General features: G+C 35.2%; 1 protein-coding gene across 14 annotated transcripts in view; it reads left to right on the forward strand.

The window, feature by feature from the left end:
- LRRC9 (leucine rich repeat containing 9) overlaps positions 1–16,283 on the forward strand; it is a 164,322-nt gene that overhangs the window by 58,391 nt on the left and 89,648 nt on the right. For all 14 annotated transcript variants that reach the window (XR_008382547.1, XR_008382548.1, XM_053603162.1 and 11 more), the window contains 5 exons: positions 6,879–7,070; positions 8,220–8,345; positions 10,408–10,542; positions 12,024–12,201; positions 14,695–14,915. Coding sequence is in view for 12 of the 14 variants with exons in the window: in XM_053603162.1 (XP_053459137.1) it covers positions 6,879–7,070; positions 8,220–8,345; positions 10,408–10,542; positions 12,024–12,201; positions 14,695–14,915 (852 nt within the window). In the remaining 2 variants the exon portion in view is untranslated. The remainder of the gene's footprint in view (positions 1–6,878; positions 7,071–8,219; positions 8,346–10,407; positions 10,543–12,023; positions 12,202–14,694; positions 14,916–16,283) is intronic.

Consider the following 16,283-nt stretch of genomic DNA (forward strand, 5'->3'; position numbering starts at 1 on the left):
CTTTTGGTCTTGGAAAATACAAGGAACAATTTCAATTTTTCAATTCTTTTGATGTTGTTGAGTTCAATTTGTCTAGGATATGATCTATTTTGGAGAATGTTCCATGGGCTGACAAGAAGAACATATATTCCTCAGCTTTGGGATGGAGTGGTGTATATACATCTATTAAGCACAATTGTTCTAGGGTCACATTTAAGTCCCATGTATCTTTGTAGCTACTTTATGACCCCTTGGGGTGGGCTGCTCTCTTCTGGTTTTCCATGTTGCCAAGATTTTTCTCTTGATTTCTCCTTATGAGTGTTTTCTTATCTTCTTCCTTTCCCCACTGTTTCCTTTCACTTCCTACTTCTCTTGAAATTACCTTGTCTCTGTGCTTAGGTTGAAATTTCCTTGTGGCATAGACCAAAAGGAAGAGAATAATGAAGATTAAGAAGATAGAAAAGATAGAAAAAGAGAAAAGAAAAAGAAAATGAGGGGAGGGAATAAAAGGAAATATTGACAAAAGGAAGAGAAGAAGAGAAAGAGAGAGACAGGAGTAATAGTGCCGTTCACTATTGGGTGCTTTGACCCACACCCACAATTCCTATTCTCTGGGGGACTGGGTTGGGTTGATCTTTTGAGGTTAGGAGCTTATTACCAGCCTGCACAAAGACAAGACCCCACCTCCACCAAATAGAGGAGAAAAGAAAAACAACAGCAGTATGTTGCAGTGGGGACATACCAATAGCATCCTTCCAAAGGCCTGAGATAGAAGGACACCCCCCACCCCAGACCAAGGGATCAAGGTTTCCTTGAGCTAGACCAATGCTTTGGCACCTTAGCCTAGGCCTCAGAGTGAGGCTGTGTCCCATAAATGGAATATAGATTGACAAAGAATAAAGCAGATCAGGAAAAAAAAAAAAGGAATAATAATTATTAAAGTATATAAAGAAAATTTAAAATAAAATTATATAAGTTGTAAAAAGAAGTGGGGGTCTATCTTAGTTGTTATGTGAGAAATATATATAGGAAAGATAAGAAAGTAGATAGATCTATACAAAAATACAGAATAAAGGAGAGGAACATAAAGGAAAAACAGAATAAAAGGGGTAGCAAAACCATAGCAAAGATGGAGCCCTCAATATTTAAAAAAGTAAAAATAAAAATACAATAAAATGAAACAAAACAAAAAAATCTTACGGGAAAAATTGGAAGAAAAAAATAACAGGAGTAGGAAAACTGTAGCAAAAATGGAGCCCTTACTATTGAAGGATATATATATAATATATAATATATATATCGCACACATACTATATATATATATATATATCCTGTACATATATACAGGTATGTATATAAAACCTGTGCAACAGATAACATTCTGGGGTATGAGGTGCTAATCACAATGCTGATACCACTGTATCAGATGGACAGTGGAAGCCTCTATTTTGCTGAAGAGACCTGGTTTCATCTTCCTGATGTCTTTGCCCTCAATCCCTGCAGCGTTGGGAGCCCGAAGTTCTCATCAGCCTACTTAATAGATGAGCCTCAACCTCTCCAAACTATGTCCTTTGGCCACACAGTGGCTTTTCCAGGAAAGCGTTTTTCACTCAAGTCTCCCCATTGGTGGCTGCACAACTAGCAGGCATGCCAGAACCTGTCTCGCGCTAGTACCCTCTGGGCTGATCCTGCAAGGCAGCTTCCCACAATGGCTGCACCCAGCCCACAGCCAAACAGCAGAAGCTCCACTCTGCCCCGTGGCTCAATCCCAGCCCCAGAGCACTGTTCAACCTCACTCACTCACTGAGGCTCCCCCAAGGTAACTAACTCCAGCAACTGCCCGAGTGTTATTATTTAAAAAAAGGCCTTCTGTCTCTGAAAGCCACCACCAAACCAGCTAGCCGCTGCCAGCACGCAAGCACTTGCCTTCTGTGTGTACTGGTTCTCCGCTGCTCCCATTCTCTTCGTTGGCTCCTGGAGTCTCTTTCTACCTCCCTGTGCCCCTGAAGTATTACTTCTGGGCACAGCTCCCCAGCCAGAGGTCTCACTAAGAGTGGCTGCAAAAGAGATGTCTCCAGTCTACCATCTTACCTTCTCTGGCTACTCTCACCAATATTATTTACTGGAAAGATTTTATTTTCTTTCTTCTTATTAACTTTTCACAAATTATGGAAAGGTTTTCTTAAAATTTTGTGTATGTTCTTCCCAATTTTTAAAAATAATTAAAATAATTACACAATATCTAAATTGCCAGAGCCATGTTGCCTTACCTGTGTATTTAATTTCCACCATCAGTCCTTATCTTGGTATCTCTCTGAACATTTTGGTTGTCTGAGATATGTTCTATTATAGATCATCAGGAGCAGCTTATGGGAATAGTAATCTCTTCAGTTACTGCATGTAACGGTTTAACTGTGACCTTTATACTTGAAAAAGAGTTTTATTAGATATAAAATCCTTGCCTCACAGTTCTGGAGGACATCTTAAATGTTACTCCATTTTCTTCTGTCACAAAGTGTTCCTGTAGAAAAGTCTGATGAGAAGGTATGGTATTTTATCTCTTATAAGTCACAAGCTTATTTTTCTTCTGAATGGCTAAAGAACATTTTTAGTTGTATTTAAAGTCTAGTAATTTTACTAGAATTTATCTTGGCATTGGTTGTTCAGAGTTGATATTTTAGATTCATAGTATAATCTTCCAACATGTAGTTTAAAATCATTTTTTCTTTCTAGAAAATTATTTTAAACTGTAAATTTTTACCAAAATTTCTACTTCCCTGCTTTTGTTTTCTTCTTCAGAGACTCTCATTATCCATATGTAGAATCTTCTTTATCTGTCTTCAATATTTGTTACTTTCTCTTTAATCCTTTTCTCTCTCTTTCTCTCTCTCTCTTTTTTATTTTTCTTTTTTGAGACCGAGTCTCAAGCTGTCGCCCTGGGTAGAGTGTCGTAGCATCATAGCTCACAGCAAGTTCCATCTTGGGCTCAAGCGATTCTCTTGCCTCAGTTTTTCTATTTTTAGTAGAGACAGGGCTCTCACTTTTGCTTTTTGTCCTTGATCTCGTGAGCTCAAGCAATCCACCTGCCTCAGCCTCCCAGAGTACTAGGATTTCAGGTGTGAGCCACTGTGCCTAGCTGAATCGTTTTTTCTCTTAATTTATCCATTAACATCTTTTTTCATCTTTTCACCTGGTATTTCTCTTAAAGCACTACCTGTTGTGTTTATTCACTCTTGTGTTTAATGAATTAGTCTTTATTTCTGATATTACTTTATTACTTTATCTCAAAAATTGTTTTCATTTATTTCACCTCAGTTCTGAATTTTTCTTTTTCTTTTAATTTCAGATTAAGATGAGGGTACAAATGATTAGGTTATAATTTATGATTGTTAAGTAAAGTTCCTGTTGTAGTTGTGCTCCTCACCCAGGAGGTGTGCCACATACCCTTACAGCGTGCCCATTAAGTGAGAGAACACCAAGCCTCCCTCCTCATCACCCCCAACTTGAATTAAATTGAGTTTTTCTGTTTCGTAGGCCTGTATTAGTTCATCTGCTGGCTTCATATTAGTATTGAATACAGTGGATACCTGCTTTTTCATTCTTGTGATACTTTACTAAAGAGAATGTTCTCCAACTCTATATAGTTTAATAAAAAAGATGTAGTGTCTCCATCTTTTAATGGCTGAATAGTATTCCATAGTATACATATGCCACAGTTTATTAATCCATTCATAGGTTGAATGGCACTTGAATTGATTCCACATGTTTGCAAGTATAAATTGAGCTGCAATAAACAATCTAGTGCAAATGCCCTTATGATAAAATGATTTTTTTCTTCTGGGTAGATACCTAGTAATGAAATTATGGGATCAAATGGAAGATCCATTTTTAATTCTTTGAGGATTCTCCATGCTTCTTTCCAAGGAGGCTGTATTAGTTTGCAGTCCCACCAACAATATAAAAGTGTTCCCTTCTTTCCACATCCATGCCATCATCTGCAGCTTTGGGACTTTGTGACATAGGATATTCTCACTGGGGTTAGGTGATATCTCAGGGTGGTTTTGATATGCATTTCTCTAATCAGGGATGATGAGCATTTTTTCAAATGTTTGTTAGCTATTCGTCTGTCTTCTTCAGAGAAGGTTCTGCTCATATCTCTTGCCCAGTGGTAGATGGGATTGTTTACTCTTGTTGGTGACTAATTTGAGTTCTCTGTAGATTCTAGTTATCAACCTTTTGTCAGATTCATAACATGCAAATATCTTTTCCATTCTGAAGGTTGTCTATTTGCTTTAACTGTTGTTTCCTTAGCTGTGCAGAAGCTTTTTTAGCTTCATTCAGTCCCATTTATTTATTTTTGTTGTTGTTGCAATTAGTATGGAAGTCTTCCTCAGAAAATCTTTCCCCACACCAGTATCATCAAGAGTTTTCCAATACTTTCTTCTAGGATTTTTATTGTTTTGTGTCATAGAGTAAAATCTTTTATCTCTCTTGAGTCAATTTTTGTCTTAAAAGGTGCAGATCCAGTTTTAGTCTTCTAATTGTGGTTATCCAGTTCTCCCAGCACCATTTATTCAATAGGGATTCTTTTCCCCAGTGTATGCTTTTGTGTAGTTTATCAATTATCAGATGTCAATAAGAGGCTGGTTTCATCTTTAGGTTTTCTATTAAGACCCATATGTCTATGTCTCTATTTTTGTGCCAGCACCATGCTGTTTTGATCACTGCCAATTTGTAATACACCCTGATGCCTCTAGATTTGTTTTTATTATTAATAATAGCCTTGGCTATGTGGGATTTTTTCTGGTTCCATACAAAATGAAGAACTATTTTTTTGAGTTCTTCAAAGTGTGATGTTGGTATTTTAATGGGCATTGCATTGAATATGTATATTGTGTTGGGTAGTATAGACATTTTAACAACATAGATTCTTCCTAGCCAAGAGCATGGTATATTCCTTCATTTGTTAGTATCTTATGCTGTTTCTTAGGGTTTCTTCATTCTCTTTGTAAACATCCTTTACTTCCTTTGTTAGATGTATTTGCAGGTATTTCATTTCTCCTGAATGCTACTGTGAAAAGAACTGTGTCCTTGATTTTCTTCTCAAATTGACTGCTATTGACATATACAAAGGCTACTGGGCTCAGCACCTGTACCTCAGCGTTAGAGCGCCAGCCACATACACTGGGGCTGGTGGGCTTGAACCCAGCCCGGGCCTGCTAAACAACAATGACAATTACAACAACTAAAAAAAAAAAAAAAAGAAAGAAAAGAAAAACAAATAAAATAGCCAGCATTGTGGCGGGCACCTGTAGTCCCAGCTACTTGGGAGGCTGAGGCAAGAGAATCACTTAAGCCCAAGAGTTTGAGATTGCTGTGAGCTGTGACACCACAGTGCTCTACCAAGGGCGACATAATGAGACTCTGTTTCAAAAACAAAAGAAAAAGAATAAGACATCTTACAAGGGTATATGTGAATACTAGTAAATGTGGAATGTAAAGGTCTTAGCAAAATAACTAAGAAAATGCAACGAAAGCTATGTTAACTAGTGTGATGAAAATGTGTCAAACGGTCTATGAACCAAGTGTATGGTGCCCCATGATCATACTAATGTACACAGCTATGATTTAATAAAAAAAAATAAATAAATTTAAAAAAAAAAGAAAAAAAGAAAAAGACAAAGGCTACTGATTTTTGAGCAATGATTTTACACCATGAACCTTATTGTGTTTCTTGATCACTCCAGGAGTTCTGTGGTTGAGTCTCAGGGGTTTTATCAAGTTCTCAGTTTTTCTAATCCAGATTTATGTTGTTATGTTATGTCTTCTATCATTCCTAACACCATTTTGCTTGTTTTGAAATGCTAGATTAGTAGTCGTGATCTGTTTATTGAGCCCATCTTTCTGTCGTGCTTGTATTTCTGGCAGCAATATTAGTCCCTCCCTCCCCTTCTCTTTCTATTTCTCTGTCTCTGTCCCTCTCAACTTCTCTCTCTATTCCCTATCCCCTTTCTCATAGGTTTGTCTTGGATTTGATCTCACTATGTTTCTGCTGCTCATTTTTAAGTGAAATTATTTTTTCTTGACTTTTAGAATGAAGTGGAGTTTAGGATATTTTTCTAACTTCACAAATTTTCCTCTTTTGTTGTTTATATGTAATGTAAAATGTTTTAAAAAATTATTTAGCATAATAATTTACATAGGAGAATATTCTAAAGTCCTGAAAAATTATTTTGGAGAATATTTGATGATGTGTGAGAATATTAAAGGGATACAAAATTCTATGTATCTCTTATATCAGAAAAATATGTGCATATAATAATAAACAATTTTCTTAGCAGTTTTTTCTGAGCAATATACCTTCTACATTTCCTATTCAATTATTTTCTATATTTTTCAAATTTCCTACATGGAACATGTGTTGCTTTTATGATTTAAAAAGAAATGTTGTTGAAATGTATACACTTTAAGAAAGAAAGCTATAGCACAAGTATTGAATGAATAGATCTAGTTCCTAGCTCTGAGGATGAGTGTTTTTTAGCCAGACTATGGGTTCAACAGTATACACCAGAATCCTAGGTAGTAAGAAGTAATACCTAATAATACCTTGATTGGTGGGGGACAAGTTATCTTGCCAGTTTCTTTGTGCTTTCTCTCCTACAAAAACAAACACTGTTACTCCATGTTACAAGAGTGAAGTGCAAATTAAGAAAGAATTACTAAAATGACATGCCTGTAGCTCTTTAGGCAAATGTACATTACTGTAATATAACCACTGTTTAGGTTTTCTGTGAGGATACCAGAAAGTGCATAAAGTATTTAGAGAACCATAGAGAAAAGAACTTTGTGAACATAAATTATGAATTTCTTAGCATCACTTCTGTTTGTACGTGTTGCAGTATAACCTTGAATATCTGGATGCAAGCCATAACCATGTGATAACCCTGGAGGGATTTAGAGGTCTGATGAAACTAAAGCACTTAGACTTGAGCTGGAATCAACTGAAGAAATCTGGTGATGAAATAAATATCTTAAGCAAACACACGGCAAACCTTCTCACTCTTGATATTCAACATAATCCATGGCAAAAGGTAGATGACACTAACTACTATTCAGTCGCAGGTAGATACAGGCAAACTGCCTTTGCTTTTCTAGACTTTAAGTCTTTCATAGGCTGAATCCAGTGTGGTCAAATAACTCAATTGTTGCTATAAGAAAAGGCTATAATTCCATGTCAGATTTTTGTAATCTCTAATAGTTTGAGAACATTCTTGCCTGAAGTGCTTCAAGACATTGTTGTTTGTAAACCTCTGGAGAGTTTATATAGCTCAGTGTGCCAGAATCCCAGTGTCATGAGGCATAGCAATTAATAATAATATAATATAGCAAGAGCAGCATACTCTTAAGGAAGAAACATAATTAGATTTATAATATTTGACAATCATTTGTGATTGGAAAACATGATTGTATTATTTGTTCTCTAAGTCCCATAATCATCTCTCCTCATAAATCTACATCATAAAGTCTTATGTTCTGTTACAAAGGAAAGTTGATTGAACATTATTTTTTCTCATCACATGACTTTCTAATGCAGATTAATGCTAAGTAATTTCCATATTCGATGACTATGTTTAAAGACATTTTCCAGTATTTAAAATAAGCCCAAGTTTATAATTTTAAGAATCTTAAGGCTGTGTACAACATTTTGAAAACAGACTTAAGCATGTTTGGTTCTATTAAACTGGCCATATTACTAAGTTTATATTGTTATATTTCTTTGTTTTTGTTCAGTAAAATTGAAGAGTATTTTTCTTTTGCCAAAGCAGACTTCGTGGATGATCACAGTACAAGTATCTTCCTGTTGCCAAATTGGATGGTCACGTGCTAAAGAGCCACACTGCACCACACATGGAGAGTGCTAGCTTACTGCTGATCTAGATAAATGGGAGTTACTGCAGTTGTGCTTCTAACACTTTTCTCCACAGTCACTTTCAACAGCTTATGGGACTTTCCCTCTTTATAAGAGTAGGATCATCTGCCTTCAAACGAAGCATTAACCCTTAAATATAATTTAATTTCAACTATTATTCAAAGATTTAAGTTAAGCCACTTAGATACATGCATAGTAAGTAAATAGATGCATAATTTTTAATTATGGAAAGGAATGAAAAAGCACTCATTTCCATGCCATGACATGTGAAATATTTTGTGAAAATTAACTTTTTGCTATTTTTCCCAAGCCAGCCACATTGAGGCTAAGTGTTATCGGCAGATTAAAGACTCTTACACATTTAGATGGGATCCTCATTTCTGAAGAAGAAGTAACAGCAGCAATGAAATTTATTACTGGAACAAGGATTACTCAGGTTGGATTTTACTGTTTAATATTTCTTGTGCTGTTTGAAACACACAAATAATATTGTCCATACTCTTTAGCTGTGATTAAGATTTTGTATTCCTTCTTATCATGTTAATAAAAATTAATATATAGCAGTCATACCATTTGATTTTTTTTCTATTTACATATATCCCATTCAATTACCAGCAGCTTATGTTGATTCTCTGGATTCATCCCTGAACACTAGTCCCCCAAATACTTCTAGGGTAACTGTTTTTTCCTAGTCACCTGCTCTCACCAGAGTCCCTTCTAGAGCCTATCTGAAAATAAGCAACTTTCTGAGGATAAGGTAAGCTTACAGCCTTGAGAAAGCATTTAGTACATTATCTACTTAATATTGATATAATATGTGCCTGGCTGAAAAGAACAAAACTTATTTAACACAGGAAGAGAAGAAATACCTTTATCGAGATTAGGAATGTTATACTTTAGCCAAAGTAGCTTCAATATCCTAAGTATCTTTAGTTCTATCTAGCTATTTACTTTTTGTGGGTATTTTAATATTAATTCCTTAAATAATGCAATGTTTAATTTTGGGTATATTCAAAATGATGGAAAGAAACTTTTTTATTGATAAAAATATAATTAACACCCCTGAAGAACAGTTGGGAATTTACCCTGCTAGAAATCAAAGCCTACCGAAAATCCTTTAAGACAAAGTGGTGTTGGCACAGAGTGAGACAAATAGACCAACTGAACAGAAAAAAGGCCTACTATAGACTGTTCATCTGTGGAAACTTAACAAATAATAGGGCTGCTTTTGCAGATCAGGGAGGCTGTTCAGCAAAAGGTATTGGGACTAGAACATTCAGGACTTCACTGTAAAATACAAAACCACAAATGATTTTGAAGAACACAAGAGAGATATGACCTTGAGTTATTGAAGAATTTATTAGGCAAGAAACAAATAGCATAAACCATAAAAGAATGGATTTATCTACATTAAAATTAATATATCTTTCCATCAAAGAAAGTGAAAAGACAAGCTACATACTGGGAAAATGAATTTGCAACAAACTAACAAAAGATATTCTTTATATATCCAAAATCTATAAGGAAAAAGACAACCAACTAAACAGAAAAATGAGCATAAGATCTGAATAGACACTTCACTGGAAAGGCAATCAGAATAGCCAATTAACTTTGGAAAAGATACTTCACCACATTAGTATTCAAGAAAATGAACATTAAAACCACAATGACCTACCAATTTTTGCTAATTTTATGGGTTATGAAGTTGTAACAAAGCTATGAAATCAAGTTATATTATATGTGTATAAACATATACACATGTAACTTGTATATATACATATATACACACACATATATACACACAGGCCAACAATTTTACTTAGGGGCATATACTATAGGGAAATTCTTGAATGTATGTACCAGGAGACATGCACAGGAATATTCATGACAGCAATATTTATAATAGCTAAAATTGGATCAACGCCATGTTCATTGACAGGAGAGTTCTTAAGGGAAACCACGCAGCAGTGATACATGAGTGAACTACAGCCACATACAGAAGCATAGATGAATGTCATGAATATGACAATGAGCAAAACGAGTCATTGAAGAATCCATATGTGTATGTTATTCAATTTACATAAAGTTCAAATAAGTGCATGACTAAATAATATATTGCTTATGGACACAAGTATAGGACAATAAAGAAAGCAAATGAATAGTAGAAATAGTTATCACTTCTAAGGAGCTTAGGATGGGACCCACAGGGAACTTAGGATTTCGGGGTACATTATATAGGTGTTTGTGTCATAGTAATCCTTTCACAGTCACACAAATATTATTTTGTATTGTTTCAACATTTGCTAAAACAATAAAACAGAATGAATAATTAAAATGTTATCTAGATAATTGAAAACATTTTAAGGCAAGGAAATACATTTTATAATTATTTATTGGGCCACTCATCTTCCCTAATAAATAATACTTTTAACTATATGTAAATAAACCGGGTTGCTATTTCCTTTATTCATCATTTGTTGTTGTTGTTGTCTTATTAGTTATCTCTCTTACGGAATTCTAGTACTAAAGAGGAGAGACCACGGATTCTTAGTATATGGCCTTCGGCCAAAATTCTGACACAGATCTTAAAGTTAGGACCACATTTACATCTGACTGGAAACTGGTACTTGAAGGTAAAGGTCAATGTTATTAAATCTGATCTAAAAGTTTTAAATTGATTTTTAGTCAGCATTGGTTTGTGTATCATAAAGAAGGCATAAAAGGAGCAGCAAACTAGAAGAAATGAATTAAAATAGGAAGGTAACACTTAAGATCTACCAAAGTCCAAGTGTACAATATAGCATTGTTAATGTTAGTCGTGGTATTGTATATTAGATCTCCAGAACTTACTCATCTTGCATAACTGAAACTTTGTGCCTCTCAACCAATATTCTCCCACTTCCCCTTGTTCTAGTCTCTGGCAACCACCATTCTAGTCTGTGTTTAGAGGAGTTTGCTGTTTGAGATTTCACATACAGAGATAATGCAGTATTTAATCTACTGTGTGTACCTATGTCAGTCAAGTTTTTTACCTTAGATACATGAGCACTGTCCAGAAAGTATCCAGCCATTGTTAACATTTTTCATATTACATGGCTGGGTAATTCCTAGACCTTCCCTTATATTTAATTTAAAATTGTCAATTATACCTCAATAGAGTTGGAAAAAAATTAAAAACACCAATGTTATCAGTAGGAAAAAAGTAATAAATTTACCACATTCCAAAAAATGAGAATAGAGTGATCAACTCGTGAGTTGGCAGAGCATGGAGACTAGGCCTTGGCTGCCGTAAACCGTAGAATTGGAGATTTAGGTAAAGGAACTGAAGGGTAGAGTCTGAAAACATGTGGAAATAGGCAAGCAAACTTTAATGGCTCAGAGCCAGAGAGCAAGCCAGGTTTTGAGTGGTAGGGCATCAGGAATCCTGGCAAGAGAACAGTGGAGCTGGACAGAATTCAGGTAATGATAGAAAAAGGTTAGAGAGGACCAGCAGCTTCCTGCTGCACTAGGTGCCCTTATACCTTTGGCCAAAGATAGAAACTGGGCTAAGTGAAGCTGACCCTTGAAAATAGAAGGTATTAGGGGCATTATTTTTATTACAGGGCATATGTATAGATATTGAGCTGCAAAGAAGGCCTAATAACAGCCTTGGCTGATCCCACATTCTAGAATTAGAATGGCCCTTTAAATTTGTCCCAAGTTGGGCTGAAACAGTCAAGCCCTTATATCTCTCTATAATTGGGTAGGGGCCAACTTGGGAAGGAGTGTGACCTTGGATGAGGCAGCTCTCTGTAACTCTTTGGCAGTAGGGGCTGACAGCTGAAGACTTCCTGCCAACAGCACTCTCTGCAGCTGGGATGAGTCCTTCTCTGCTGTGGGACTCTGGCATATCACATTGTCCATAATACCGTATAGTCCTTTGTGGAGTTACAGTCTTGTCACTTTTTACTTTTTATAAACTAGAGCTTCATAATATCTTCAGGTCCCTGAAGGAATTCTTTTAATGTTTACTTCTCACATTTGTGTTATTTCATTAGCCTTTTTTCAATCTTATAACATTGATTGAATTTACTTACGGAGTACAGAAGTAATATGTACTGTGAATTACCTACAGATAACTGCCTTAAATTTAGATGGACAAAATCTCTTCGAAATCACAAATTTAGAAAAATTGGAAAATTTGAAATGGGCATCATTCAGCAATAATAACCTTACTAAAATGGAAGGGTTGGAATCTTGTGTTAATTTGGAAGAACTCACCTTAGATGGAAACTGCATCTCAAAGATAGAAGGTAAGGTACTTGAGAACTGTGAGATCTCAAAATAGGAATGTTCAAACACCTGAGCAAAACATTAATAACACTTAGGGTAGGAAGATTCCTCAGAGGAGTTCCAAGTTTTGTGGCAGAGTATTCCAAATACCTATGTGAGGTAATGCAGTAATCAATTAACTAGATTTAGCCGTTTCACAATGTATGTACTTCAAGCCATCATGTTGTACAAGATAAACATGTTTAATACAATCTGTCAAGTGAAAAATTAAAAATAAATAAAATAAACAGATTCCTATGAGGGGGACTTGTGATTGACTACTATAAATAATGAACCCAGAAGCTGACTGTCCCCTCCTTGGTCTCCCTTTTCACCTGTCCCAGTTTACAATCTGTTACCAAACCTGGAACACACCACTCTAAGTCGTCGTTAATATCTGCAAAGCTAAATGAGTGAGTAAAGAGGTAGTATTTTGAAAAATATGAAGGAGACCACTTATTTTTCAAAATATGAAATTATAGTCATATTTGGAAATTTGAAGATATTTAACAAAAATGAAAATTTTAGAGGTTGAAAATCAAATATGCTACCTATAACTTTTGGTGTAGATCCAAATACAATTAAGCAGTTTTAGTAATGTCTTGGTATTAATGATACCAATATAATAATATGTTTTATTCAACTATTTAAAATTTGTATTAAAACATATCTTTCTGGGCCAAAGAGAATAATAAAAACTTGTCTTCCCTTCCTGTTTCCAAGCTTCTTAAAATCTTTACTTCTTTAGGGGTTTATGTTTAGATGAGCTGAAAGTTTTGAGTTAAATGGGCGTATCCTGGGATGTACTAAGTTAAGTATTTTCTGACTCCTTTCCAGATTTATTTTATTCTTACCCTCATTTAATGCTTGGAACTTGGAAAGAGATTGAAAGAAACCTTCCATGACTTGCTAACATTCCCTTATTCTCCCTTTATATCTATTCAAAGAGGTAACTAATTCCTAGGAATTAAAAAATAATATGCCCACAAATGTGCACCGTTTGATTGAGAAGGGGAATATATATACTGTAGAACCTCCCTGGCTGACCTCCTCCCTACATTGACCAGCTCCTTAAGTTGATCTAGTTTTCATAGACTGGACATGCACCACATGTATCAGTAGGGTAGGACTAGTTCCTTATGTTGACACCTCCGTATGTTGATTAGTTTGTTACAGGCCCTTGGGTGATCAACTTACAGAGGTTCTACTATATATATAGTTATGTATTAAAAATAAAATATCTTTAAGGACAGCATGTATAACATTTGTTACATTTATTTTAATGGCTATTAATAGTACGTTTCTAAACCTCTTCTCTGTTAATTTCAATTAAATAAACCTGACGTTTGCTCAGGCATTTGCTTCCAAAACCATAACCAGTCTTTTGGCCCCATACAGTTGGGAATTAGTTTTACTTTGTATATACAATTGAGAGCCCTACTTTTCATTTGCCTCTATAAACCTATTAAAGGGAAGGAACACTCCAATCTGTATTTTTCTAATACTTGCTTTTCAGAGAAGATAGCTACTCCTCTAAACTTTAACAGAAATTTCTCTTTTTTTTCACCAGACGTAAGTTCGATATCCATTTAATGATTTTTGCTTTGATGTCTTGCCCTCCGTGGTTTTACTTTCAGCCTTACACAGTCCCACCATAGGGGCTGTCATGAAAGGGGGAGCACAAATAAAATTTATGGAGGAACAATTATTTTCCAAAAGCTATAACTGATGCCTTTTAAACATTATTCCATTTAATTTCATGGACCCTTGTAAGATTTCAGTAAGTCCAGTTTATAGATGATAAACTCGGGCTCAGAGGTTACATAATTTACCTATGGTTCCTAATTCATTAGTGATACATTTGAAACCAACTCTGACTCTAAAGTTCTTATCTTTTAACTGTGCCATCCTCCCTAAAACTAGTTATAAAGTACCTACAATATAACATACATAAGATTTAGACTGTGGGACGAGGTCCCATGTTCTAAACTTGTCTTAGGGTACATCTAAGCATGCAAAGGTAGAATTAGTCTTAGTCTAACTCTAAATGGTTCTTTTTCATACAAATGATACCACAATCAGGACTACTTTCCAGAGGGTTGCAATCTAGTTCCTTGAGGGCTAATGATTACTTTGAGTTTGTAGAGCTTTGAGTTGTGTTTCATGATGATGAAAATCTTAATTTAAAGTTTATTTTAAAGAGAAATTTAATATTTTCTATATAATGCCTTTCATTAACCGCTAACAAGAATGAATCTACTTGGAAATTCAAAAGTAGAATATAATGTATGAGACTTTATACACAAGATTATATCCTTCTGAGACAAAATAAAAAAACAATGATTAATGTTATAGAATTCTTAAAGGTACTTGCACTTAGGCATTTGATTAACAATAAAATGACCAGCCAGTTATTTTTAAATTAAACCTTTAGAGCTATCTGAATCTTTTCTTGAATTTGCTTATTTTTCTAGGTATTTCCAAGCTGACCAAATTAACCAGGCTCAGCATAAATAATAATCTTCTTACTGGATTGGAAAAGCATACTTTTGATAACATGCTTCATCTTCATTCCCTTTCTCTTGAGAACAACAGAATCACTTCATTGAGTGGTTTACAAAAAATTTTTACTCTAGTTGAATTATACACAAGCAATAACTATATTGCTGTCAACCAGGAAATCTACAATTTAAAGGTGATTATCTGGGGTAGTAATTTCTGTTTTTTAAAAAATATTTTATTGTTTCTTTATACTGTGAAGATAATAAAAAGAAAATTAAGAATAACAAGATTTATTCAAATATATTTACATTCAATTTAAGTATATATACAAATATATATGTGTGTAACTATAATGCTTCTTATGGGGTAACTTTTTTTTAAATATTCAAGTAAAATAACACAAAACCATTCCTCCTAACCTAGTGTCCTCTTTCCTTTTCTTCCTTCCTTCCACCCTCCCTCCCTCCCTCTCTCTTTCTTTTCCTTCCTTCCTTTCTTCCTTCCTTTCTCTCTCTCTTTTCTTCTCTTTTCAATAGAGTCTCCCTCTGTCACCCTGGATAAACTGAGGTGGTGTCATAGTTTATAGCAATTTCAAATTCTTTGGCTCTAGCGATCCTCTTGCCTCAGTCTCTCAAGTAGCTGGTACTATAGGCGCTAGCCACAACACCCTGTTAGTTTTTTGTTTTTTTTTTAGTAGAGATGGGATCTCATTCTTGCTCAGGCTGGTTTCAAGCTCCTGTGCTCAAGCAATCCTTCTACTTTGGCCTCCCAGAGTGCTAGGATTACAGGCATGAGCCACTGTGCCTCGACTCCTCTTCAATATTTCTAAGGCATCTCCAACCTAGTTGGGGAGTAGGATTCTTTAACATTCTCCAGTTCTCAATAAAATTATTGATTATCTCTCACTGTTCTTACCAGTGGCCCAAACTTAAGTCATTTTTGTTCAGATTTGCTTTCTTTAATTCTCCCAAAGAAACCACCAATTCAAGGCTACTGTGTAACAGGATTTACTAAAGGTTTGAACAAAGTAGGGGTTTCTAATGCGCAGAATAGGAATTTTCTTCAAATGTGCTGTATGGCTTCATTGTTTCTGAAGTTCAGTGGCCATTTCCTAACACTGAGTCTTATACCGGCCTCTTCTTTTGCTGATACCATAGTGCCAGAACTTTATCTCCTACTAAAAACTTGTGTCCATTTCCTATTTTTCCTTATGTTTAGCCTTCTACCCATCCCATTCCCTCAATATAACTAGGCAACCTAATCAACAATTTCAGCAACAAAATAAGCCACTTTACAATATGTTGCACAGTAGTTTTATTCAGTCTTGTTTTAACCTCCCCCTTCCACACCTACACAGGACCTTCCTTCACAACAGAGGCTTACAAACTGGTCTAATAAGAAAGCACATTTTTCCTTGAGATGAATTTTGCTACCCTCTCAGAAGGCAGAAGCACTTTGGTTTTATCCATTTTCAAATGGCAGTGTCTTTTATTCCCCTTATATCTATATATACACACATACCGTTTAATGGGCCATTACTCCATAAACAAAGGATATCACT

Source organism: Nycticebus coucang, chromosome 9 (genome assembly GCF_027406575.1).
Source record: "Nycticebus coucang isolate mNycCou1 chromosome 9, mNycCou1.pri, whole genome shotgun sequence".
In the NCBI taxonomy this organism is placed as follows: domain Eukaryota; kingdom Metazoa; phylum Chordata; class Mammalia; order Primates; family Lorisidae; genus Nycticebus; species Nycticebus coucang.